This window comes from Takifugu flavidus, chromosome 9 (genome assembly GCF_003711565.1).
Source record: "Takifugu flavidus isolate HTHZ2018 chromosome 9, ASM371156v2, whole genome shotgun sequence".
NCBI classification, from domain to species: Eukaryota; Metazoa; Chordata; class Actinopteri; order Tetraodontiformes; family Tetraodontidae; genus Takifugu; species Takifugu flavidus.
In genome coordinates, this window is record NC_079528.1 from 11,524,653 (window position 1) to 11,546,936 (window position 22,284).

Below are 22,284 nucleotides of genomic sequence, written 5' to 3' on the forward strand. Positions count from 1 at the left end.
CTTTTGATGCTTGTGAATCATCCGTCTCACAGCTGCACCGCTGCAGCGAGCGAAAGCAGTCAGAAAACCACATTGTTGGTGTATTTATTTGCCTCTGTTGTTACTGGGATTTGTAGTTTAGGACTTCAACTCAAGGCGCGTAGATTAATAATGCAGTTTAATCATTCAGTCCGTTGGGGGAGCAGAAAAAAAGGCGCGCACTTGCTCCCCCACAGGGGCTCAGGCTGCGTGTGATTTGTTAAAAACGTTAAACACCTTCTTAGCGCTCACCTTGCTGCCCGCCGGCGTGGCTGCATCTTTAGGGTAAATGCTGCCACCTAATGTGCAGCTTTATTAGACTCAAGCTGAGAAATTTTGCTGGAGCATAAAATAAAACCTCAGACAGACTCTTGTGTCATAAATGTGATGCCAGCCGTCGAGTAGACTTCAGGGTTTATCAATTCTGATGATACAATTGGTCAAAAAAAAGGAAAGATTCACGCTGTGTCCTGATATGTTTATTACTGTTTACTTAACGTATTATAACAGTGTGCTTTTGTACTGAGAGAAAGTTTGTAGCACTTTCAAAGTGACTTTGCCAGTTGTTAGGGGATGAATAAGAATTACCTGTTTGTCATCCCTCACCACTCTTCCTCATCGGTACCCTTGAAAGCGTTGCCGTCACAGCTCCACGCCGTCTGAGGTCCCTCGCTCCCTCAGCGGAGGATTAGTGCAGCACAACAGGGAGATTTCTGCTTCTCCAAGCTCGCCGCCACTGGGGGGAACGTTCCACGTCCCTGACAGTTTCTTCAGCGGGGAAACTCTCCCGTGTCTCTGCAGTTCCAGGCAGAGATCGCAGCGGGACAGCAGCTCGCTGGCGCTCTCGTCGAACTGTGGGAAAGTCCTCTGTTCTGGGCAAACACGCTCCCACAAGTTTAAGGGAAATAACCTGGAGGTAAAGACTCCCTCCATGTGCCTCAGAAGTGTCACTAAAGTCTGAATTGTGGTATATCTGAGCACACGTTGGTTTCTCCTCATGAGTTCGTGCATGGATGCAGACTCACCCTGGAAAGAGCCCGGAGAGGTCAAAGGTGACAGAAGAAGTGTCTCCACCAGGCTGTAGGAACAGATGTCCAACCTCCCCCAGAAGACACAATAATGGTGTCCGCCAGTGATTCAGCCAAGGGTTCATTCTACACCATGAAAATGGCTCAATATGGATTATATACAATTAAATACTCAAAATACTGGATTGAAATAAATTCAAATTATTGAAATTGAAATGGAGGAAAATGGTTTTTCCTTTGCAGTTGGATGACAAGGACATTCACCTGGAAGCACTGCGCATCATGATTCTATCTTAATCAAGAAATGAAGGAGGTCAGATCAGAGGTCAGAGGTCAGATCAGAGGTCAGATCAGAGAACAGATCAGAGGTCAGTCGGCCTCAGAGGTGCTGCTTTAGTGTGATGACTCTTTTGCTGTTAAATTCATAAGAATATTCATATATGTTTAATCTACCATCAAAATCATCCAGACAAAAAGCCCACAAACAAGGTTTGGCGGTTTCTGTCGAGTCTCTCGTGTGGGAAAATGTGCTTTTCTCCTCCACTGACGACTCATCTGCCCTCAAGTTCAAGTCGAGTGCAATTACTTGATTTCCTCCAGGGATGGGGGAATTATTTAACGCGCCTTTGTTTATTTTCTCGATCTTATTGATGCGTGTGTGTTTTACTCGCTGTTTATACCTGCAGCAGCAGCTCTCCAGCAGATGTGGGTTATTCTGCCTGTGTCTCTCTAATGTGAACTCAGATTCTCTTCAGTCCCCTGAGAAGCAACTAATTCTGTTGCGTTGCACACAGAAACAAAACAAAACCATCTGCCCATGAAAAGCCTCATGAATATGTCCAAGTTGCACTCACTGTGGGCTATTAGCATCATCACACCTCTCCTCATGCAAGAAACCCAAAGCCTGCTCTGGGTACCAATGAAAGAGGGGATGGTCTTTAAACGTCTTTTGGGAACCGAAGCACAAAAATGGGCCTTTTGTGCAAAACATCCCCTCATTGTTATAATGCTTTAGATACAATATAATGACAATGCCCTGAAAGCTGAGTGATGTTTGTTAAAGAGCAGGAAATCTTGTGGTCATTGTTGCACCAGGATACATTCAAAAACATTAAACAGGTTGTGTGTATAATTACAGGTTGTGACAGGATGAAGCATCTTTGTCCTGCTAGTTTTGACATGTTCATTGCATCTATAAGGAGTTTTACATCTTTGGTAAAATTAAATTAAAAGAGTTTGACTGAAGTTCCTGGACATTCCAGATGTGCGTAGGTTTGAGCGTGTTGGCGACACCTAGCGGGCAATAAGTGAATGGCATCTATACGTATATATTAGTAACGTATACAGTATATTAACCACATCAAAATTATTTGGTTTCATTTGTTTTGTTTGTTCTCTCTCTGTCTTTCTCTCTCTCTCATGCCCGTTGAAGATTTTACTGGTCTCTGTGGTTTAATGGTGCGCCTTATTAGTTACAGAGCATCTCTTACCTGGGTGCTGACACTTGGAAAACACACAAAAATGAATATGTTCATGCAGAAATACACCCTCGAAAAACCTACGTACACCCACACAAGCCCAGAAATCGATACTCATGTCACCCTGAGTCCAGTTAAAGTTACATTGTATTTTACAATCACCGTCACACAAATTAACATCAGTGTTAGCAGCCTGAAACATGTGTGTCTGCAAAGTTTGCCACATGCTTCAAAACTGCTGCCATTCACATTTAACACAGATGAGTTGGTTTTAGACCTGTGGAATTCTTTATGGACACAATATGAATGAATTTGGTTTAATTAATGGAATAAAACTGATGAGAGCGAGATCACTTCTAAAGAACAAAGAAGACGGAGGATTGACTGTTAGAATAAAAACGTGCACAAAGCCAGAGGGCGGGGATCTGCTTGGAGAGGCAGAGTCACAGAGTGCATCAAAGGTCAAAGGATCAAAGTCTCAACATGAAAGACAGGTTTTTTTAATTGAATTAAAGGCAAAATACCTCACATAAAAGACCTAAAGTCTACATAGTTAAATCCCACTGACAGTTTGTAAAGCTTAATCCAAACCAAGTGCCTGCTAAAATATTAACAGTTAAAGTAAATCCTAACATTTAAAAAGGAAGAACCAGCAAAACTACCTTTCTACTACAAGTGAGTGAACTCTCCCCTTTCTGATAGTTTTAAGATAACTGCCACTGAGCTTTTACAAGGCTGCACTCTTAGTCATCTAGAAACTATGAACTATTTTCTTTTCCTTAGCAATTTTACCAAATGTATTCATATTATAATGTATTCCTAAGGGGTCATGGGGAGGGCACCCATATATGCGACGGCAGGGTATACCCCTGGTTGAATTCATCACAGGGCCCTATGTGAGCTATTGTGGGTTTGGTACCTTGTTCAAGGGTACCTCGGCAGTGCTCTGACTAGGCGGTGCTTCTTACACCTTCCCCTACTACCTACTGGGGTCTGAACTAAGAGCCCTCCACTCCTCAGCCCAGTCCCCAACAGATACCGCCACCCTCATTCAAAGCCCCAAACAAAAAAACAGGCCATTATGGAAACTTTAAGGTGAAATTTTCCCTCATTTTCCCTACTTGTAAAGTAAAAATGAAGTTGAAACCATTTAACGCTTCAAAGACAATGGTGTATTTGTATGTGACAGTATAAATTTACTTTTCATTCTAAATCAGAGCAAATGTTTGTTTTTTGTTTTTTCTTGTGGTTTCAGACTGCAGCTATGACCACTAACATTTACCAAGCAGGACAGGTTCCCTCCATCGGAAGCTCCCAGCGTGGTGGCGAGGGAGACGGACGGACAGAAGGGACTGACAAGCTCATCAGAACTTTTCGGGGCATCCTTAATAAGCTCACCCCTGAGATGTTTGAGAGCCTCATGAAGCAGGTGGATGAGCTAAACATCGACACTGAGGAGACGCTGAACGCGGTCGTTGAGCTCATCGTTGACAAAGCTTTGTCTGAGCAGAGCTACAGCACAACCCACGCTAAGATGTGTCACCATCTGAAGGGGGTAAACTCTGCATTCTTTGTCTGTACGATTGGTTGAATTTGGACCAGATTATTGTTACTAATATGCCAAACCTTTCCCACATCAGCTGAGGGTCTCGTCCTCAAGCAGCAATGACTTCGTCCTCTTCCATAAACGTCTGCTCACGAGATGCCAGATGGAGTTCCAGAACAGAGGACTCCTGACAGAAAAGGAAAATGATGTGTCTGTTGCTCATGAGGTGAGTATCGGCACGCCTACAGCGGAACCAAATATGCCAGTGCAATTATTGGACTGAAGCTCAGCTTTATAAATACACCTACAAAATTGTGCTTGCTCCACTGGCAAGAATGGTAGAATAGTTAGATCTGGAAGGCAAACTTAAATGTAACCTTTAGTGTTTCACCTAAATTAAATACATGCAAATATGCCCCCAAAGGAACTGGAGCAGACCAGATGCAAGAGCCGTGTGCGTTTACTGGGGACCGTGAGGTTTATTGGTGAGCTTTTTAAGCTCAAGATGCTCTGGGAGCCCATCATACACACCTGCATAGTCAACCTCCTCCAGGACGAGTGCGAGGAGTCTCTGGAGTGTGTGTGCAAGCTCCTGTCCACAGTGGGGAAAGACCTGGACACTGGGACTGAGAGGGTAAGGAGAGCTGTGCGCTACACACACACAAACACACACACACACACTGAATGAGCGGGACTCTTATTTTCTTCCTTTTCTTTTTTCCTTTTAGCCAAAACTCGATAGCTACTGTAGCAACATAAGCCAACTAGTGAAGGAGCAGAAGATGTCCTCAAGAATCAAATTCATGTTGCAGGATGTTTTGGCCCTGAGAAAGGTGAGACTCTTTGATGGTTAAATCATGAATATAGTCTGCAAGTTGAATTCTCATCACATCTCATGTGTGGCCTTCAGAACAACTGGGTGCCCCGAAGGAGAGATGAAGGGCCCAAAACCATTCAGCAGCTTCACCAAGAGGTGAAGCAGGCAGAAGAGAGGGAGATGCTCGAGTTGGAGAAAGCGATAACCACCATGCAACGGAGAGGTGGTGGCAGGACGGCAGATCGCAGGCAAACCTTTAACGTAAAAAAGATTCCTGAGAAGTTCAATCAGGGCTCCTGTGATGGAGAAAGGAAGCAGCGATGCCATTTGGGCAGCAGCTCATATCAGGGTGTCAGCAAAATTCCAGGTAAATAATTGAAAAAGCCAAAAGATTGGGTGCATTTTTAAAGCTGGATGGGGTTTTTAACGACTTGTTGCTCTTTGCAGTTGAACACAAGACCACCCCAAAAGGTGGATCCTTATCAAAGCCCTCTTGGTTCTGCGACGAAGAAGAAATGTACACAGCACTAAAAAGACTTCTGCAGGAGAAACCTGTCAATGATAAAATAGAGGAGTGGATCCAGGTAACTACCGATGAGAATGACCTTTAAACTGCATTTTTCTAGAGATTGTGACGGTAGGCATGAAACTAACAAATGTTCCTCTCCCCCCTCCCAGAACACCCTCAACACCAGGCAGAGGTCATCAGACGGGTTTGTGAGGGCCTTGATGAGAGCGGTCTGCCAGTCAGTTATTGTTGACTGTAAGTGTTCTATAATATCACATAGAGGCAGAAAACTGTTTCTGTCCAAAAACATGATTCATTAGTTTTACTCCACATAGACGTCTGTTTTACATGACGTGAGCACAAAACCAGTCTGGGACACTTTATGGCCCATGATTAGATGTGTTCAGGTTCTTTACAGTGGTGTGAAGAGAGTGTTTGTGTTGTCAGGTGGGGTTTATACGCTCAACACATATGAGCTGCTCGACAGAGCGAGCCTCCTCAAGAGGTTCATCAAGGATGACCACAAGCAGCTGGTGGCCCTGAACGCTGTGCAGCAGCTGGTGGTCCACATAGACCAACCTGATGGTGAGTGTCCCATCTATCCACCTCGACGGTCACGGCTTTGTTCATTTTAACTTTGAACTACAAATTCAGAAGCCAGTGGTGTTTTTCCATTGACTTATTCCTGTGATTTTTGCTGCTGTGTGTCCGTGTAGGTCTGCTGCGCATGTTTTTTGATGTGCTGTGGGATGAAGAAGTCATCCAGGATGAGACCTTCTTTAAGTGGAGGTCATCCACAGTTAATGTGACATCCGTGACCAACTTCTTTACCTGGCTCGAAGAGGCGAACAGGCGGATAAAGTGACCTTGGAGAGCAAAAAATATATATTATTATTTTTTTCAAATCTGCATTATTTCATTGTCAGTAATATCATCTGTCTTTGAATAAAATTCAATTTATGTCCAAATTCAAGTCCTTGAATATCATTTATGTTTTCGTGAAGTTGGGTAATATACCGGTAGTCCCGACTGGCACCATTTATCCTGATGTGATCATCATGTTTTACTTTCTAAAGGAGTTTTGGTTTATTGAGGTTGAATGTTGAAGACAGTTCTAAACATTTACCCTAAAACTACCTAAAGAGCACAATTTCTAACAAGTATTAATTGTTTATAATGGTTAATGATAAAATACAGTGCTATACAAAGTAAAATAGATTCTGATATTTTGAGCGTATTTCTATATAATATATTTATTCTTTTAGTGATACTAGAACATTACATTCAAACTTGATGTAATGGGATGGAAGTGGGGGGGATTCAATTACAAATTTGTGCCACAATGTAGCATTGCAAACTCAAAACGTAAAAAATAGTGTTTGTAGTAATCCATACAATTACAAGTGTAAGTGTGTGTGTGTGTGTGTGTGTGTGTGCGTGCGTGCGTGCGTGCGTGCGTGCGTGCGTGCGTGCGTGTGTGAGAGTTCGTGTGTGTGTGAGAGTTCGTGTGTGTGTGTGCTCAGGAGAGCACTGTGGCCTGCCGATATTTTCAAGTTCATTCTGGTTGCGGCGGACTTTGGCCACGATGTTGCAACTGTGTGAAAAGTCAAACTGTTATTAGATCGCAGAGGTTCTGTTGGAGAAGCGTTTATGTGAACATCTATACATTAGGGTTAGGCGATAACTATGCTTCATTGTTCACGTTTGTCCTTGTCCCTGTATGCATAGTTCCATATACCATTGCCAGACCGGTTAACCTCGTTCTAGATTGATCTTTAAAAGTCAGACGTGAGAATTCTGTCTCTTCTGTTATACAGGTTAATTTTTTTACTGAGCTTTTGCAAGAGGAGCTTGATGCTTCCCTCTTTCTTTGTCTTAATCAAAACACATTATTGGTGATATGATGTGAGGACTACAGTCCTGTCAGTGGTCTGTAAAGGGCTTTGTCATGGTAACCTCATGTTACAGGGTATGTTTGGGTTGGCATTTGAGTATTTTAATTCTGCTGCTAATTATTATTGTAGAAAAGTCACAAAACATTTCATCTGTAAGCCTACAAACAACATTGTCAAGAGTAGCCACAATACTCAAGTAGGCTGTTCATATGCTGCCAGTCAGACGTCTCTCTCCACCTTTTCCAATGACAATTTATTTTTACTTCACTCTTCATTTCTAAATTATAATTGCAACCATAATGCCTGGTGGCTTATTAAAGTCTTTATAAAGCAAACTTAATGTTGTAAGACCGTTTCAACATTTAATTTCCTTTTTTTCTCTTTGGAGCTTTACACAATTACCAAATTAACTTGTTATGGGATTGTCTGGTTACATTGCTGTTTCAGTAGATTGCACAACCAGCTTGTTAATTATCCATCAGCCACTGGATTTGCACATCTGGTCCAGTTAAACCAGTTTACAGGACTACGGACGTTTTTCACTGTTTAAGAAAAAAATAGCAACTGTAGACACACACACACACACAAACACACACACACACAACACACACACACACACACACACACGCACACACAACTTTGAAACAGGTCTGGGTCAAGAGAGAGCGCGCGGTGCCATGGCCAACAGTCAGTGTTCCAGTACTGGTTTGCAGGTTAAAACTGAGCATTTCCAGCAGGAAAGTGCGCGCTGTCCGCGGACATGTGCCGGTCCGCTCCGCAGCCGCTGCTCTCCACCTTAACTGAGCGGCATGAGGCAACATTACGCAATCGTGTCCCATTGGACGATCCTCGTCAGCAAGTCAAGCGAGGTGAGTCTGTGGTCATTTTCCTCCCTGTCCGACCTTCTTCTCCATGTGAGTCCAGCTATTTAAAGGGCTCCTGCACACGCTCAGACTCGCACACTGAGGTGGGGGTCGCCCATGACCGTGACAGTACAATTAAGCTGATAATTGTGGTAACACATGCTGATTGTTTTAGACTTTACTGAATAGCAGAATAAACCCAGCAGAGATCACCATGGAAAAAGGTATGAATGGAGATTTTAAAAGATCTGCATAAGTGTCTACCAACTTGTGTTGCTCGCACACGCACTTTTGTTCTTCACTCTGGTGGAAGTAATCCTGCAGCATATCTCCGTGCTGGAATGCCAGTAATCCACTGAGCTGTCCCGCGGCGCTGCCGCTTTGTCTGTGGGAAGGTTTATCGCGCAGTTTAGACCCAGATGCTGGACTGTACAGACCAGAACTGCGGCTCGACTTTGACCCGGAGTTCAATTATTGAAGAACTTGCTTTGCAGCGCTGCTGCGGGCAGAAGGTCAGTGGCACGGATCTGCTGCAGGGAGATCAGGACAGAGTGAATGCCTTGCTTCGTTTTTGTTTTTTTCTTCTTTCTCATCCACGTCTGTGCGCGTTCCCCAACCTCTGGCTGATGGGCTATTGGACTTCACCAGATCGTTTTACTTTGCGTTCCATACAATTTCTGCTCCGTGCGGGAATTCTGAGGAAGGAGGAACAGAATGTGTTACATAACACAGTTGGGATAGACCACTGGGAGAAAGTGGAACGGCGCACTGATGTGACACTGTTTATTGATTTATGGGCTGCTGGGTTAATCAGTCTGATTGTTTTCCAGGAAGGTTACAGATAACACCCGTGCAGAATATTTTATGGAGTCCAGCAGTCTGAGGCCTAAGTCACCAGTTACTTTGGAGCCTAATGGGTTTACACAGATTGTTAAGGCACATTTATTTGATCGGAATCACGTCATGTACTTAATGGTCACTTGGTTGCTTAATATGCACTTGAACTTTGTCATAAAAACGTTGCCTGAAAACAGACCAGGATACATTCCAGAATATAGTTTGGGATTTAATGACAGTTATTGGGTGCTAAGTCCTTTTTTTCTTGCTTATTTATTTCTTACAGCACGCACAAAGATGACAGAGTTTTGGAAAGAGCACTCCAAGGAGGCCACGGTGGAGGAAATGATGTTGGACTCTCAAGCCAACGAGCTGACGCAGTACGAGCTGCCCGAGATCCTCTCCATCCTGCCCTGCCTGAGGGAATCCAATGTGCTGGAACTGGGAGCTGGCATCGGGTGAGGTCTTTGGATTATCTGAGTTTCTCTTTGGTATTCCTGTAAACATCACACACACCCAGCACTTCTGGAACATTAGCCAATAATGGCCAGGTCCCGTTTTTTTAATATCATGGTTCTTTGATGATCCAAAGACAGCGAGATTCATGCATGTGTCTCTACAGTCGCTACACCAGCCACCTGCTGACCAAAGCCAAACATGTGACGGCTGTGGATTTCATGGAGAGCTTTGTGGAGAAGAACAGACGAAACAATGGTCACCACAGCAACGTGACATTCATTCGATCTGACGTCACAAAGCTGGAGATCCCCAAAAACAGGTGGGCCAACTACAAATTTGAGCTCACTTGCAGTTATACCGGTGCACTTGTTATCTTTCCTACTAAGTGACACAAACAGGCACCTTTGAGTCATCCCAAATAAATCATCCCATTTCAGGACAGGAAAGGTCCCTGAATTTGTGCAGGGGCCATAAGAAAAACAAATAAAACTCAAATAAATCCCTGCAACCAGACTACATTGAGCAAAATGTGTGACATCATCTCTGGGGGTGTAACTATTGTCCATTTGAATCTTGGCACACCCAAGAATGATTGCCTTTTTGGGCATGAGCAAAACATTTAAACTTTTGAGCCATCCAGGAACGCTGGGGGTTCAGCACCCCCGAAGCTCTGAACCTAGATTTGCCCCTGAAACATAGACGGCATCTCTTCAGACTTGATGTGGACAATAATGTCTCCCTCTGCTGCCCTCTAAAGAAGCAATGTGGAATTGATGTGAATTGCAGTTTGATGACTTAGCAATAGTCTCAACTGACATTGTTGCCAGAAATTTCCTGTTCATAATAATTTATTTAAAAGGTGGGTCCAAATGAATAGTTTAAAGGTGGTCAGCGCAGTCACAAAAGTTTTTGAGTAGTGAGTTTCAGCAGGTAGGGGCAAGAGAAAAGGCTCTTTCACCACCGGTTCCAAGCATAGTTGTGAGGGGTAGAGACAAGCGGTACAAGTGAGAGGAACAAAGCTGTGGATGCTCGTGCTGGTGGAGCAGTGGCTTGGTTATGGAGTTTTGTAGGTGATAAGAAGGGTTTAAAACTGAACTTGTGGTACTGGGAGCCAGTGGAGGTTCTGGAGGATAGAGCTGGAGGTAATGTGTTTTAAATTCATGTTTTTATCTCTCTGATGCAGATGGGTAGAGAAGGTTGCTGGGATATTAGGTTTGCTTGAGATATAGACCTGAATGTCAGTGGCATAACAGCAGAATAGTGTTACCGAGGGGAAGGATGTATAGGATGTATAAGAGCCCCTCTAGCCCCCACTCCAGACATCGAACTCAGGGGGACACCTTACCGGAACAGTGCCAGTGGTGTTAAGGTCGGATTCTAGGCGGTAGAGGACAACGGAGTGGTTGCAGTGAGGTCAATCATGATGAATTGTCACGTGTAATCCCTATAATTAATATCCTGTATTTTAATCTTAATCTGTATTGTATAATTGTACTCCTCAGCATTGACTTCATCTTCTCTAACTGGCTGCTGATGTACCTGAGCGATGAGGAGCTCAAAACCTTCATAAAGAAGTCTTTACATTGGTTGCGGCCTGGTGGATTTCTTTTTTTCAGGGAGTCCTGTAACCACCGTTCAGGTAGAGATGCAACATCCAAACTTTGACATCTGCAAACAGGAACGTGACTCAATAGCTGTCATTTCAATTCAAACTTTTCTATCAAGGTGACACAAAGAGGGAATTCAATCCCACATATTATCGCACTGATGCACAATACAGCCACCTGGTTTCATCAGTAGATGTAGAGGAACCGGAGGGGCCGAAGATCGGGTTCGACATTGTGCTGAAAAAGAAAGTTCAGGCTTATATCGAGGTAAAGTTTTCAGTAATGGGGACACTATTGTGTGATGAGTGTCTCTAAAATTAAGGTTCCTTCTACTTTCCAAGATGAAAAACAACCCAAACCAGGTCTGCTGGTTGCTGGAGAAGGTTTCCCGCTCTTCAGACTCCCAGAATGGTTTCAGCACCTTCCAGCAGTTCCTGGATAACCAGCAGTACACCAACCGTGGCATCCTGCGCTACGAGAAGATGTTCGGGGCGGGTTATGTCAGCACAGGAGGGCCCAGCACCACCAAGGTGGGAAGTTGGTGAAGCATCAAGGAATATTACTGATTAGCATCACTCTAGATACTAATCAATAGAAAATCATTTGAATAAATAGCCTTTCAACACCAACAGGAGTTTGTCGATATGCTCAACCTCAAGCCAGGACAGAAGGTTTTAGATGTTGGCTGTGGAATTGGTGGAGGAGACTTCTACATGGCAAAGGTAGGAGTAGGAGATGTTAATATATTTAGGTAATGTGATAAAAAAAAAAGACTAATAGAATAAAAATTCCAGACCTTTGGAGTAGAAGTTATTGGCCTGGATCTTTCAGAGAACATGGTGAACATTGCCATGGAGAGGGCCATCGCTGAGAAGCTGCCATCAGTACGTCTGAATTTCTCTTTAACCTGATTGCTTGGGTTGTCGATCTCTCATTTATTCTTTAATTCAAACTCCACACAAACTCAGGTTCAGTTTGAGGTGGCTGATGCCACTAAGAGGATGTTCCCTGACTGTTCCTTTGACGTGATCTACAGCAGAGACACAATCCTGCACATAGACAACAAACCCGCTCTCTTTAAACGCTTCCATGTGAGTATTTCAGATATCTACGGCTCCGTCCTATTAGTTTTTTGTGACATTTCCATTCTTTCTTCCCCAGTCATGGTTAAAACCAGGTGGCCAGTTACTCATCAGTGACTACTGCTGTGGGGAAAAACCCTGGACACCAGTTTTTGAGACCTATGTCAAACAGAGAGGCTATATTCTCTACACACCCCCACAGTATGGCAAGGTACTGCAATTACAGAATAATCTGGTCTGATGCTAAACAGAACAATTTCTTTTTCACAACCATGTGAAAAAATACAAGTATATAAAGTAATGTTATCCATAAAATGTCATTAATTCAATCAAATACAGAGCAGGTCATATTGGTGTGTGATCACAAAGTTGTACATCCTAATCCAGGGGTCGGCAACCCGCGGCTCTGGAGCCGCATGTGGCTCTTTAGCGCCGCCCTAGTGGCTCCCTGGAGCTTTTTCAAAAATATGAAAATGGAAATTGTTTTAATATATTTTCTGTAGGAGGAAAAACGTGACAAACATTCTTAAAGTTTTCCAATGCTGTATAAATGTGTATAGTAAATATTTAATTTCAACATCTCATTATAATGGAAGTTAAACTTAAAGCACCATCGTGTAGCCACGTGGTGCGTCATTCTTCCCGGGATGAGCTGGAAATTAGCATTATAAGCCCTATATAAGGCTTTTAATTTTTTGCGGCTCCAGACAGATTTGTTTCTTGTTTTTTTCGTCCAATATGGCTCTAACCAACATTTTGGGTTGCCGACCCCTGTCCTAACCTGTCGTGGCCACCTGCAGAGGACGCCTTATGATGAAAGTGTTTTTCCTGGTTGTTCTCCCACAGTTCCTCACAGAAGCTGGTTTCTGCAACGTTCTGGCAGAAGATCGTACCGCCCAGTTCATCCAAGTAATCGATACCGAGCTGGAGAGAGCAGAGGCCATCAGGAAGGAATTCATAGAGGTACAACTGCATCACAACAACAGTCTTCATTTATGATTAAGAATGTGCATTATATCAAAACCAAACGATTGGTGAACCATGCTAAAGGCTTCTTTGTTCCATGCAGGAATTCTCTGACGAGGACTATTTAGCAATTGTGAATGGATGGAAAGAAAAACTGGCACGCTCCAAGAGTGGAGACCAAAGATGGGGACTCTTTTATGCCACAAAAGATTGAATAAAGATGATAATATCGGTGAATTTGTGTCAGAGTTTGGGTCCCTGTCTCTCATTTTCAGGACACATTTTGCAAATGAGCACCTCCAACCTCGGGCACAATCCGAGCTTGGCCACCAGGCCGAGCCAGCCTGCCATTGTCAACAGAAAATAAGGTCAAGCAGGAGATGTAGTGAGGTGAAAAACACTCAGGATGATCACAGATCCACAGCCTGCTGACCAGCCTGGCCCAGATCCTGGCCTTCCTGTGACATGACACCCCTTCCTCTTCACCAGGCCAACTCAAAACTGGGTCTCATACACAACAACACTGCACTCCGAATCAGTTTTCATAAGCTCACCTTTGTTGAATTACTGCTCACTTTGCATAAATCATATTAAATTAATCTTTATCTCAATCAAAAGTGTCTCTATGCACTTTGTAGAATCCCAGGGCCTGACCCCCAACAAGCAACAGTGGCAAGGAAAAACTCCCCTTTAACAGGAAGAAACCTTGAGCAGGACCAGGCTCATGTAGTTGGGATCATTCTGATGGCCGGCTGGGTAGTGGAATTTTGCTCATTCAATTATATATTATGCGGTATTTGTATAGTGTTTTCGTATAGTTTTATTTATTGTTTCAATGTTTTTACTCTGTGAGGTCCGGAAGACTGAGACTCATGAAATTTTAAATTTCAATATGTCTTTTTATGATTGCAAATTAAGATGAATTTTGACCTTTTCTTGGTCATTATACCTGAATGCACAATGAAATTCTGAGGCCAGATGGAGGATCAATCTGTGGCGGCAGATTCACAGAACATGGCAAACTCACAGGGAATGTGAACAACTGTGCATGTATCGCTCGCACTGTCTCAAACCACCCCTATACCATACATAGCATACGCCATTTTGTAGTAGTGTCCGAATATTAAGTGAGCATTTCTGTACCCTATATAGTGCTCTCAATGTAACCCATAATCCACTGCAAAAAGTAACACAACTGATGTGCCCTAACAAATTAATGTATCCCATCATGCTTTGCGGTAGCACATAACAAACTATTAAGGTTGAGTGAACCGGAGCGCGGAGGCCAGAAAATGTTTTACAAATGCAAGTATTTTCCCTTATGTGTTAAAATGTTATACAAGCAGAAAATTGTCAACTATAATGCTTTGTTGATGCCTGCTGTAATATGTTTTTACTCTCAAAGACATGCAACTTTACACAATGATAAACATTGTCAGCTGTTTGGCATTTGCACTGCTTTATTAAAACACTCTACTACAATTGATACATTTTAAATGGAGATTCGGGATATTGTTGTAGAGCGTAAACATAAAACAAACTTAATTGATTGAATTCATTTCTTTAAGAAGTGACAATGACATCCACAATTTGATCCACTGCTGGATAGAGAAGGACCACCTTTCCTCTGGGAAGAGGTTTCCTGTTCAGGCAGAATGGGAGTTAGTAGCAGGGAAAATAAATTTAAGAAGAGTTTTTTTTGGTTTGTTTTTACTTATTTACCTATCAGTTTAATGTCTATATAGTATTTAATGTCTATATAGTTATGATCCTCATCAGAAAATACACTGATAGACTTCCGTCTTATTTGTTCATGTCCTTCTGTCCCTCAGGATGCGATAGTCCTCAGGTGGGTACAGTCCCTGAAGATACAGACGGGTGGTTTTCAGGACCCTTGAGTCATGGACAGAGTCATATGTCCATAGATATGATGGTCACACACAGCTAGAAGATGAATGGAGCATCTGGACCAGGGGGCTTGAGCCTAATGTGGAATTTATCTATGCTGCCCACAAGTTTGGGCAAAGGCTGGTGATCCAGCCAGGCACTGAAAGCCTGCAGCAGTTGCTGACACTGGAATATGTCTGTTCACCCCACAATAATGTAATGGGTGATTGTTCTGCAAATATATTTTTAAATGCAGTTGTCACTGTGCCATTCCACAGATTGTTAAGCGTATTTGTGAAATTTGAAATCAGCGTGTAGCAAACTATTTTCCAGGAGGGGGTGCAATGTGGTCATTTTCCCTAACCCAAGACAACGAGAGAGGGAGACAAACACACATACAAAGAGAGAGGACCCAAATCATGACAGGTATATGCACTTGTTATGAGCATTCGCCTTTCAATACTTTTTGTGAATGAATAAATGCGTCGAGAGAGGGAAAATGGGTATCTGTGGCTTTGTCCTCTTCATCCACCGTGTTTTAAAGTTGCATTTCATATCCGCTAACCTGTCATTCCAGTTCCGACTTACGCGATATAATGGAACGCGGAAACCATTCCTATTTAAAACACAGATGTTTCTACACAGATGCCGCGTTGACTTCCACCGCCTTGTTGAGCAGTGTGTTGACGGAGCAGCCATCCAGGTACAGTGTCTCTAAATATCTTTACAATTTCACTCAAGTCTGAATAGTGATTATCCAAAGTACTTTGGAGGTATTCTATCAACCCTCGCGGACTCTGAGGTCCTCCGGCACCGGCCTTTTAACCATTCCACATGTAAGCACTAAAACGCACGGGGAAGCGGCCTTCAGTTATTATGGTCCCCGACTGTGGAACAGCCTGCCGGAGAACCTCAGGGCCGCAGAGACTGTTGAGATTTGTAAAAAGAGGCTCAAGACACACCTTTTTAATCAGGCCTTTAATTGATTTTCTGATTATTTTCAATTTATTTTATGTCTTATCCTTATTTTACTTGACACTTTTACTGTTTTACTCCCTCAGTTCTTAGTCTCTCAGTTTTTAGTCTTTACACCTTTCATCTCATTTACTGTTTTAGTCTGTTTTAGTCTTAGTACTGTTTTACTCCCTCAGTTCTTATTCTCAGTTTTTAGTCTTTACACCTTTTATCCCATTTACTGTTTTAGTCTGTTGTAGTCTTAGTACTGTTTTACTACTCCAATTCTTAGTTCCTCAGCTTTTAGCTTTTATACCTTTTATCCCATTTACTGTTTCAGTCCTTCAGTTTTTAGCTCCAGTGTCTCCTCATGGTGTTTCCTCATGGGGGCCTGCCAGGCTGGGAGATGTTTCCGGTCTACCGCTGGAGGTGCTGTCCCATTGTCGACTCTGGCCTGGGTGGTTAGGGGGCTGCTTTGGTGTGGAGCCTCCGGTCTGTCCAGGTCGGGGTGGTCTTTGTGGCGGTACCACCTGTGGTCATGGACCGTGACCTCCCTCGGCCTGGTGGGCCTCCAAAGGTGGCGTCTCCTTCGCCTCAGGTCTCGGTGCCCAGCCATGTCTCAGCTTGCCTCAGCTTGTTTATGTGTGTGGGTGTGTGTGTGTGTGTCCTTTTCTTAATTCTGTTGTTCTCTTTGCTGTTTTTATCCTTTGTGAGGCACTTTGTGCTACCTAGCGTATGAAAAGTGCCATATAAATAAAGATTGATATTGATATTGATATTGATAAGGACGCGGCTCGGTTGCCCTGATTTGGGTTCACAATGACTCGTGAAGAACGTGCCAAAAAAGAAAAAACGGAAAATAAACATTTACAGAGGGCAACACAAAGATTTTATAAAGGTTTAATTTTAAAAGTCCTTACTAGTATGTTTGTGTACAAAAAGAAGCATTTATTTGTTGAGTTATGCTGACGGCTCTGTCACTGGGCCCAATAGAAGCACGGGACCGACGCCGTCTGTACATGTTTTGGTCAGCATAAACAATCTCAAGTTGTTTATTCAAAATAAAAGAATTGCACAATGGAGTTCCCCAAAAAACAAAAGAGAAACACAAAAATAAAAGACTACCTTATTGTTGCTTGTCAAAACTTTAGTTTTGACATTGTTCTTCTGTGAATTGTGCACCCACTAAAAATTATTGGGGTGTCTGAGGAGGCCCCAGGAATAACTGGGGTGGAGACCAATGAAAGATTGAAAGCAATGAAGATGCTAGGTCCATGTATAGCCGAGTTGTAGTGTTCCTGACAGGATCATCTGAAGGAACGTCATCGAAATGCTGTTTAGCTATTGGCTTAACATCCACTGATACACTGTTATCCTCAAACAATCTGTAAAGCACTTAATTTCCATTTTCTCTGTTATTGTAAAGACCATCATTAAGGTTATCATCACTTAAGATAGGAGTTTGTCATTGCTCAGATGTGGAGTAATATCAGGATAAACTATATTGTCAATAAACAACATGAATTCACCTTTCTGTTTTCTAATTCACTATATAACAGCCTGCTCACGTTTTTGTATCCCATACTGTCTCTTACCTGTGAAAAGGGACCTCACCACATTTGCTCTGTGTGTTTCACTCATTAGAGCATCGGTACTCAGCACAGAAGTCTGGCATATTTCAGTTTAGCTTGTCTGCTGATAACATTAAGTAAAATTTGTATTTGGCTAATAAAACCAGTATTTTTAAAGGGTCCAGAAATTATAGATATAATGATTTTAACAAATCAAATTGTTTGGAAATTTGTCCAAAATTCTGAGAATAATTCTAATTCATACTTCTCTACTCGAGTTAATGAAGTACTTCTTTCCTTCGTAATTGTACTTGCACCACTGCCTCTTGAAGCCCTGTACCAAGACGGTGGCGCTGCATGTCTCTTCACAGTCAATGCGTCATCTCTCAGTGGTCCAACTTCCACATGTAATGAACAGAGAACAAGTGGGTGGTTTCAAACATAGCATCTGTCTCCGTTGAACTTAGTTCCCCTCTTTGTTCTAAGATGGACAGGACAAGCCATACTTTACCCTTGAGTGCAGTTGGAGAGGTAGAAGGTAAATGTGTGTTCTTGTACTTGCTACATACTGAATACTGACATTGGGTTTTAGGGTACGGGTTATATGGCTTTCACCCTGAAATTATCTGGGCATTTGGGCATTTTCACATTGCCAACAGTAGCAGGTTTGATTCTCAGTCCCACTGAGAGAGGCACGGCTGTGTTATTAATCAATGCTATAGACTAGTATTATTCCCATTATAACTGCAGTGGCCAAAATCTGCCGCCGAATCTCTTCTACCCAGAAGCTCACGATTCTCGTGATCTTGTCAGTGTGCTGCCATGATCAATCATCAAAGCTGTGTCATGCCGACACAACCTGTACATAAACAATGCCCGATCAGCAGGATATCCCCAACATGACATACTTCACATATGCACGTTCATTAAATTCTGGTGGTTGAATCATAGCAACTGGACTGTTTGAGTTCCATGAAGACATTTCACCTCATCCAAGAGGCTTCATTAGTTCTAACTGACTGCCACTTTCATTAAAGATTGTGTAGCTACACATTTGATTTGTTTGACAGAAAGAAAACGGGACAAAAATCTTGATCTACCCTTCAGGGATCAGTCTCTGTTGACAGGATGTCCAGTGACAAAATCAGAACTCAATAGGCAGGAGCATCAATGTCACCAGGTAATTTAGCAGAACGCTGCATGACAGCTTTCATATTGCAGGAGATGCACGATATCCCACAAGCTACAAAATGCCACAACAATCCTTTGACAGTGCTGAAGTGAGCCGTGTCGACCCGGGACCATGCGCTATTTTCGTGCAGTGTGAAAGGGGCTTTAGGGTCAGGGGGTGAGTTGCAATATATATCTATTTCATATCTATGAAAGTCCTGAATATCTGATGAGGAAGACCTGTTAGAGCTGTCATGGAAGACAAACCCCTACATGGCATGTAACACTGCCAAATTGAGGAAGCGGCTAATTTTAGGAAATCCTACCAGTGGCTGGAATAGTCTGGACAGAAAGGCAGAACAGATTCATTGGTTTTGGCAGCAAAATGTCAAGCTCTGAGCACAGGAGCAACAGGATTTATTTACGCATTTCAAGGTGTAGACTGCGCAAAGACGCCTCTGAGACAATCCATAACATCAGGCTATAAGCTGCTAACAAGTAAGCGTACAGGGACAATGTTATCAAGTTTGAAATGGAAAGCCCAAGGTCAAAGTGGAACACACTGCCAAAGTTGGTGGAGGAGGGCAGTGTTATGATCCAGATACATCCTGATACAGACTGACAAACAGGGTTACGGTTAGCTCTGTGGACCAGAGCTTGAAGGAAAGCCATATATAAAAATACACAAGTTTTGCCTATTTATTTCTTACAGCACGCACAAAGATGAAAGAGTTTTGGAAAGAGAACTCCAAGGAGGCCACTGTGGAGGAAATGATGTTGGACTCTCAAGCCAACGAGCTGACGCAGTACGAGCTGCCCGAGATCCTCTCCATCCTGCCCTGCCTGAGGGAATCCAACGTGCTGGAACTGGGAGCTGGCATCGGGTGAGGACACACTCAGCACTTTGGTATTTCTGTAAACATCACACACACGCAGAGCTTCTGAACATTGGCCAATCATGGCCAGGTCCCGTTTTTTTAAATCATGGTTCTTTGATGATCCAAAGACAGCGAGATTCATGCATGTGTCTCTACAGTCGCTACACCAGCCACCTGCTGACCAAAGCCAAACATGTGACGGCTGTGGATTTCATGGAGAGCTTTGTGGAGAAGAACAGACGAAACAATGGTCACCATAGCAACGTGACATTCATTCAATCTGACGTCACAAAGCTGGAGATCCCCAAAAACAGGTGGGCCAACTACAAATTTGAGCTCACTGCAGTGTGATGAAGAGTCAGGGTTCATGTAGCCAATAATGACACTTAAATTGCCCTTTCACCGAAAACAATACAGATCACATAAACACAAGAGTTCTGATTAAGTCTTTTTTATTGGTTAAAAAAGACACCACCGACCATACCAGTGAAATAAATTTATACATTTTTTATGAAGGACACCACCTCCAGAGCTGCTCCCAACAAATATCAAAGAAAAGATACTGTGTAAAAAGAGTGATTAATGATATATATACTAAACTTCACACCTGCATTTTTTGGTTTTGTTTCCTGAGCAGTAAAAGAGCCCCAATTCGGAACAGGATTCACAACAGATGTGACGGCTGCCCATGTGTCTTGTTTTGTTTACCCAGAGACTGGGTGGGTCGTCAGTGAGACTGGTTTCACCTGTGAGCTGGGAGGAGCCAGAGGGCATAAAAGGGGCGGTTCTCCTTAGTCTCTCTCTCTCTCTGGCTGGCCTGCTGCCACCATACCTCATGGCCGTCTCATCATTTTAGTTTGGGTTTGAATCCTTATTTCAGCACTCTCACATGCACCCCTATCCACCCACACCTGCACTACATTACTGATTACAGATTCATCCTGTTTTCTCACATTTCTTTGGGTTTCTCAATAAAAATATCTAGATAATTTGATCTTTCTGTGTGCTGATTCCCTCCTTTTGTTACAACTTTGAGCCAAGTTGTAACAAGAAGAAAACAGTTTTTCTGAATTCAAGAAAACCAGCACAACTTATCTGACACCTCATGAAATCAAGATGGTGGATGTCTTTATCTGATCTCTGCTTCCCTCTGAAGATGCAACAAAGAATTAAATAACATATTGGACAGTGTAATTCTAACCACGCAGCATATTTTGCCCCTTAGATGCAGATAAATCCAGACACCGATTATTCCTGTGCTTGAACTGCATCCATAAGCATAAAATAAATAATAAATTGAACCTGTCCAACATGCCCAGATGAAGCAAATCTTCAGGTTTTTTTCAGCATTTGATCAAAAACAGTCAACAGTTTCCAGTTCTGACACCTGATGAACAGAGGTGTCCTAAATCACACTCCTTCCCTCCCTACCACAATAACCCTTTTACATCACATATGACATTTGATTTTAAGAGTGTTTAACTACCAAATGTAATCCCTATGATTAATATCCTGTATTTTAATCCTAATCTGTATTGAATACAGTAATTGTACTCCTCAGCATTGACTTAATCTTCTCCAACTGGCTGCTGATGTACCTGAGCAACGAGGAGCTCAAAACCTTCATGAAGAAGTCTTTACACTGGTTGCGGCCTGGTGGATTTCTTTTTTTCAGAGAGTCCTGTAACCACCGTTCAGGTAGAGGTGCAACATCCAAACTTCAACATCAAAATACTCATTTTAATGCATTTAACTCTTGCCTCTCTTCCTAGGTGATGCAAAGTTGGAGTGTAATCCTACTTTCTATCGCACTGATGAAGATTACAACCACCTGGTTTCCTCTGTGGATATAGAGGAACCAGAGGGGGGCCAGAAGATTGGTTACAAAATTGTGCTGAAAAAGAAAATTCAGGCTTATATGAAGGTATGGCCGATGTCTCTAAAGGTGACTGCAGACTGCAACCCAACTTTCCCACAAATAGGCTCCAGTGTTGGGAAATGGATGGATGTCTCTAAAATGTGTGTGCTTCTGCTTTCCCAGATTAAAAACAATCCAAACCAGGTCTGCTGGCTACTGGAGAAGGTTTCCCGCTCTCACGACAATTAAGAGTAACTCATTTATTATTTACTGCTGTTGTTGACTGTAATCCATCAACTAACAGTGCAAGATCCTTTGGTGGCTGCTGGGCATTTTCTCTTCCCAGCAGAAATTCCCTGAAGATAAATATTTTTGAATCATAAATGGAGAAATAAAAAAAATGGGATATTCCAGTTCTGGAGATCAAAAATGGCCTCTTTTATCCATCCATCCATCCTCTACCACTTATCCGGGGTCGGGTCACGGGGGCAGCAGCCTAAGAAGAGAAGCCCAGACTTCCCTCTCCCCAGCTATCTCTTCCAGCTCATCCGGAGGGATCCCCAGGCGTTCCCAGGCCAATCGAGAGACATAGTCCCTCCAACATGTCCTGGGTCTTCCCAGGGGTCTCGTACCAGAGGGCCTCTTTTATATCTAATGTAATGTTGATTAGACCACAAATAAAAATGATAATATCAGTACATTTCTATCGGTTTATCTCTTTCTATTCTTTTGGCATTGTCATTTATTAACAAAATAATAGATTTGAGGTGTAAAAGTGTGGATTTGCCGAGCTTTGATGAGAGGAAGGTGAGTTCGTCTAAAGAAAAATAACCTCATTTAATCTGGCAACCGACAAAATGCT

At 42.8% G+C, this 22,284-nt stretch overlaps 3 protein-coding genes and 2 long non-coding RNA genes across 10 annotated transcripts; 3 read left to right on the forward strand and 2 right to left on the reverse strand.

The window, feature by feature from the left end:
* Positions 1-491: 491 nt before the first annotated feature.
* On the reverse strand, positions 492-8,800 carry LOC130530994 (uncharacterized). Its single transcript, XR_008951982.1, has 3 exons — positions 8,443-8,800; positions 4,151-4,257; positions 492-4,070 (listed from the first exon to the last, which is right to left on the reverse strand). It is a non-coding gene; the product is annotated as an uncharacterized LOC130530994 (long non-coding RNA).
* LOC130530993 (eukaryotic translation initiation factor 4 gamma 3-like) lies at positions 4,117-6,363 on the forward strand. Its single transcript, XM_057042645.1, has 8 exons — positions 4,117-4,296; positions 4,495-4,704; positions 4,799-4,903; positions 4,981-5,254; positions 5,335-5,471; positions 5,566-5,650; positions 5,843-5,980; positions 6,112-6,363. Exons 1-8 carry the CDS (start codon positions 4,234-4,236, stop codon positions 6,258-6,260), a joined length of 1,161 nt encoding a protein of 386 aa, XP_056898625.1. The 5' UTR covers positions 4,117-4,233; the 3' UTR covers positions 6,261-6,363.
* On the forward strand, positions 7,959-13,352 carry LOC130530992 (uncharacterized). 4 transcript variants are annotated; one of them, XM_057042642.1, is made up of 13 exons: positions 8,249-8,377; positions 8,549-8,704; positions 9,277-9,448; positions 9,613-9,768; positions 10,952-11,088; positions 11,175-11,323; positions 11,398-11,586; positions 11,689-11,778; positions 11,851-11,940; positions 12,025-12,147; positions 12,218-12,349; positions 12,985-13,101; positions 13,208-13,352. In XM_057042642.1, the coding sequence occupies exons 3-13, from the start codon at positions 9,288-9,290 to the stop codon at positions 13,316-13,318; spliced, it is 1,455 nt and encodes a 484-aa protein (XP_056898622.1). In that variant the 5' UTR covers positions 8,249-8,377; positions 8,549-8,704; positions 9,277-9,287; the 3' UTR covers positions 13,319-13,352. The 4 variants fall into 4 exon arrangements, with proteins under 4 accessions (XP_056898620.1, XP_056898621.1, XP_056898622.1 ...); XM_057042643.1 differs by having other exon boundaries at positions 8,549-8,665; XM_057042640.1 differs by lacking the exons at positions 8,249-8,377; positions 8,549-8,704 and adding an exon at positions 7,959-8,159.
* Positions 13,353-15,399: 2,047 nt separating this feature from the next.
* On the forward strand, positions 15,400-22,120 carry LOC130531151 (uncharacterized). 3 transcript variants are annotated; one of them, XM_057042968.1, is made up of 8 exons: positions 15,400-15,417; positions 15,637-15,694; positions 18,003-18,054; positions 19,399-19,570; positions 19,723-19,878; positions 21,126-21,262; positions 21,337-21,488; positions 21,606-22,120. In XM_057042968.1, exons 3-8 carry the CDS (start codon positions 18,003-18,005, stop codon positions 21,669-21,671), a joined length of 735 nt encoding a protein of 244 aa, XP_056898948.1. In that variant the 5' UTR covers positions 15,400-15,417; positions 15,637-15,694; the 3' UTR covers positions 21,672-22,120. The 3 variants fall into 3 exon arrangements, with proteins under 3 accessions (XP_056898948.1, XP_056898947.1, XP_056898949.1); XM_057042969.1 differs by lacking the exon at positions 15,400-15,417 and adding an exon at positions 18,587-18,696 and having other exon boundaries at positions 15,631-15,694; XM_057042967.1 differs by lacking the exon at positions 15,400-15,417 and having other exon boundaries at positions 15,477-15,694.
* Positions 15,955-16,403, reverse strand: LOC130531152 (uncharacterized). The gene is made up of 2 exons (XR_008952025.1): positions 16,262-16,403; positions 15,955-16,171 (listed from the first exon to the last, which is right to left on the reverse strand). It is a non-coding gene; the product is annotated as an uncharacterized LOC130531152 (long non-coding RNA).
* Positions 22,121-22,284: the final 164 nt, after the last annotated feature.

Excerpts from the sequence above, each read along its gene's own strand:
- LOC130530993 (XM_057042645.1), top strand. The coding sequence starts at position 4,234 with ATGGAGTTCCAGAACAGAGGACTCCTGACAGAAAAGGAAAATGATGTG. Across the intron at positions 4,904-4,980 it reads ATGTTTTGGCCCTGAGAAAG|AACAACTGGGTGCCCCGAAG; the intron begins GTGAGACTCTTT and ends TGTGGCCTTCAG. Across the intron at positions 5,981-6,111 it reads CCACATAGACCAACCTGATG|GTCTGCTGCGCATGTTTTTT; the intron begins GTGAGTGTCCCA and ends GTGTCCGTGTAG.
- LOC130530992 (XM_057042640.1), top strand. The coding sequence starts at position 8,051 with ATGTGCCGGTCCGCTCCGCAGCCGCTGCTCTCCACCTTAACTGAGCGG. Across the intron at positions 8,160-9,276 it reads TCGTCAGCAAGTCAAGCGAG|CACGCACAAAGATGACAGAG; the intron begins GTGAGTCTGTGG and ends TATTTCTTACAG. Across the intron at positions 11,089-11,174 it reads GTCCTGTAACCACCGTTCAG|GTGACACAAAGAGGGAATTC; the intron begins GTAGAGATGCAA and ends TTTTCTATCAAG.
- LOC130531151 (XM_057042967.1), top strand. The coding sequence starts at position 15,491 with ATGGGTATCTGTGGCTTTGTCCTCTTCATCCACCGTGTTTTAAAGTTG. Across the intron at positions 18,055-19,398 it reads TGCAGTTGGAGAGGTAGAAG|CACGCACAAAGATGAAAGAG; the intron begins GTAAATGTGTGT and ends TATTTCTTACAG. Across the intron at positions 19,571-19,722 it reads GAACTGGGAGCTGGCATCGG|TCGCTACACCAGCCACCTGC; the intron begins GTGAGGACACAC and ends GTGTCTCTACAG.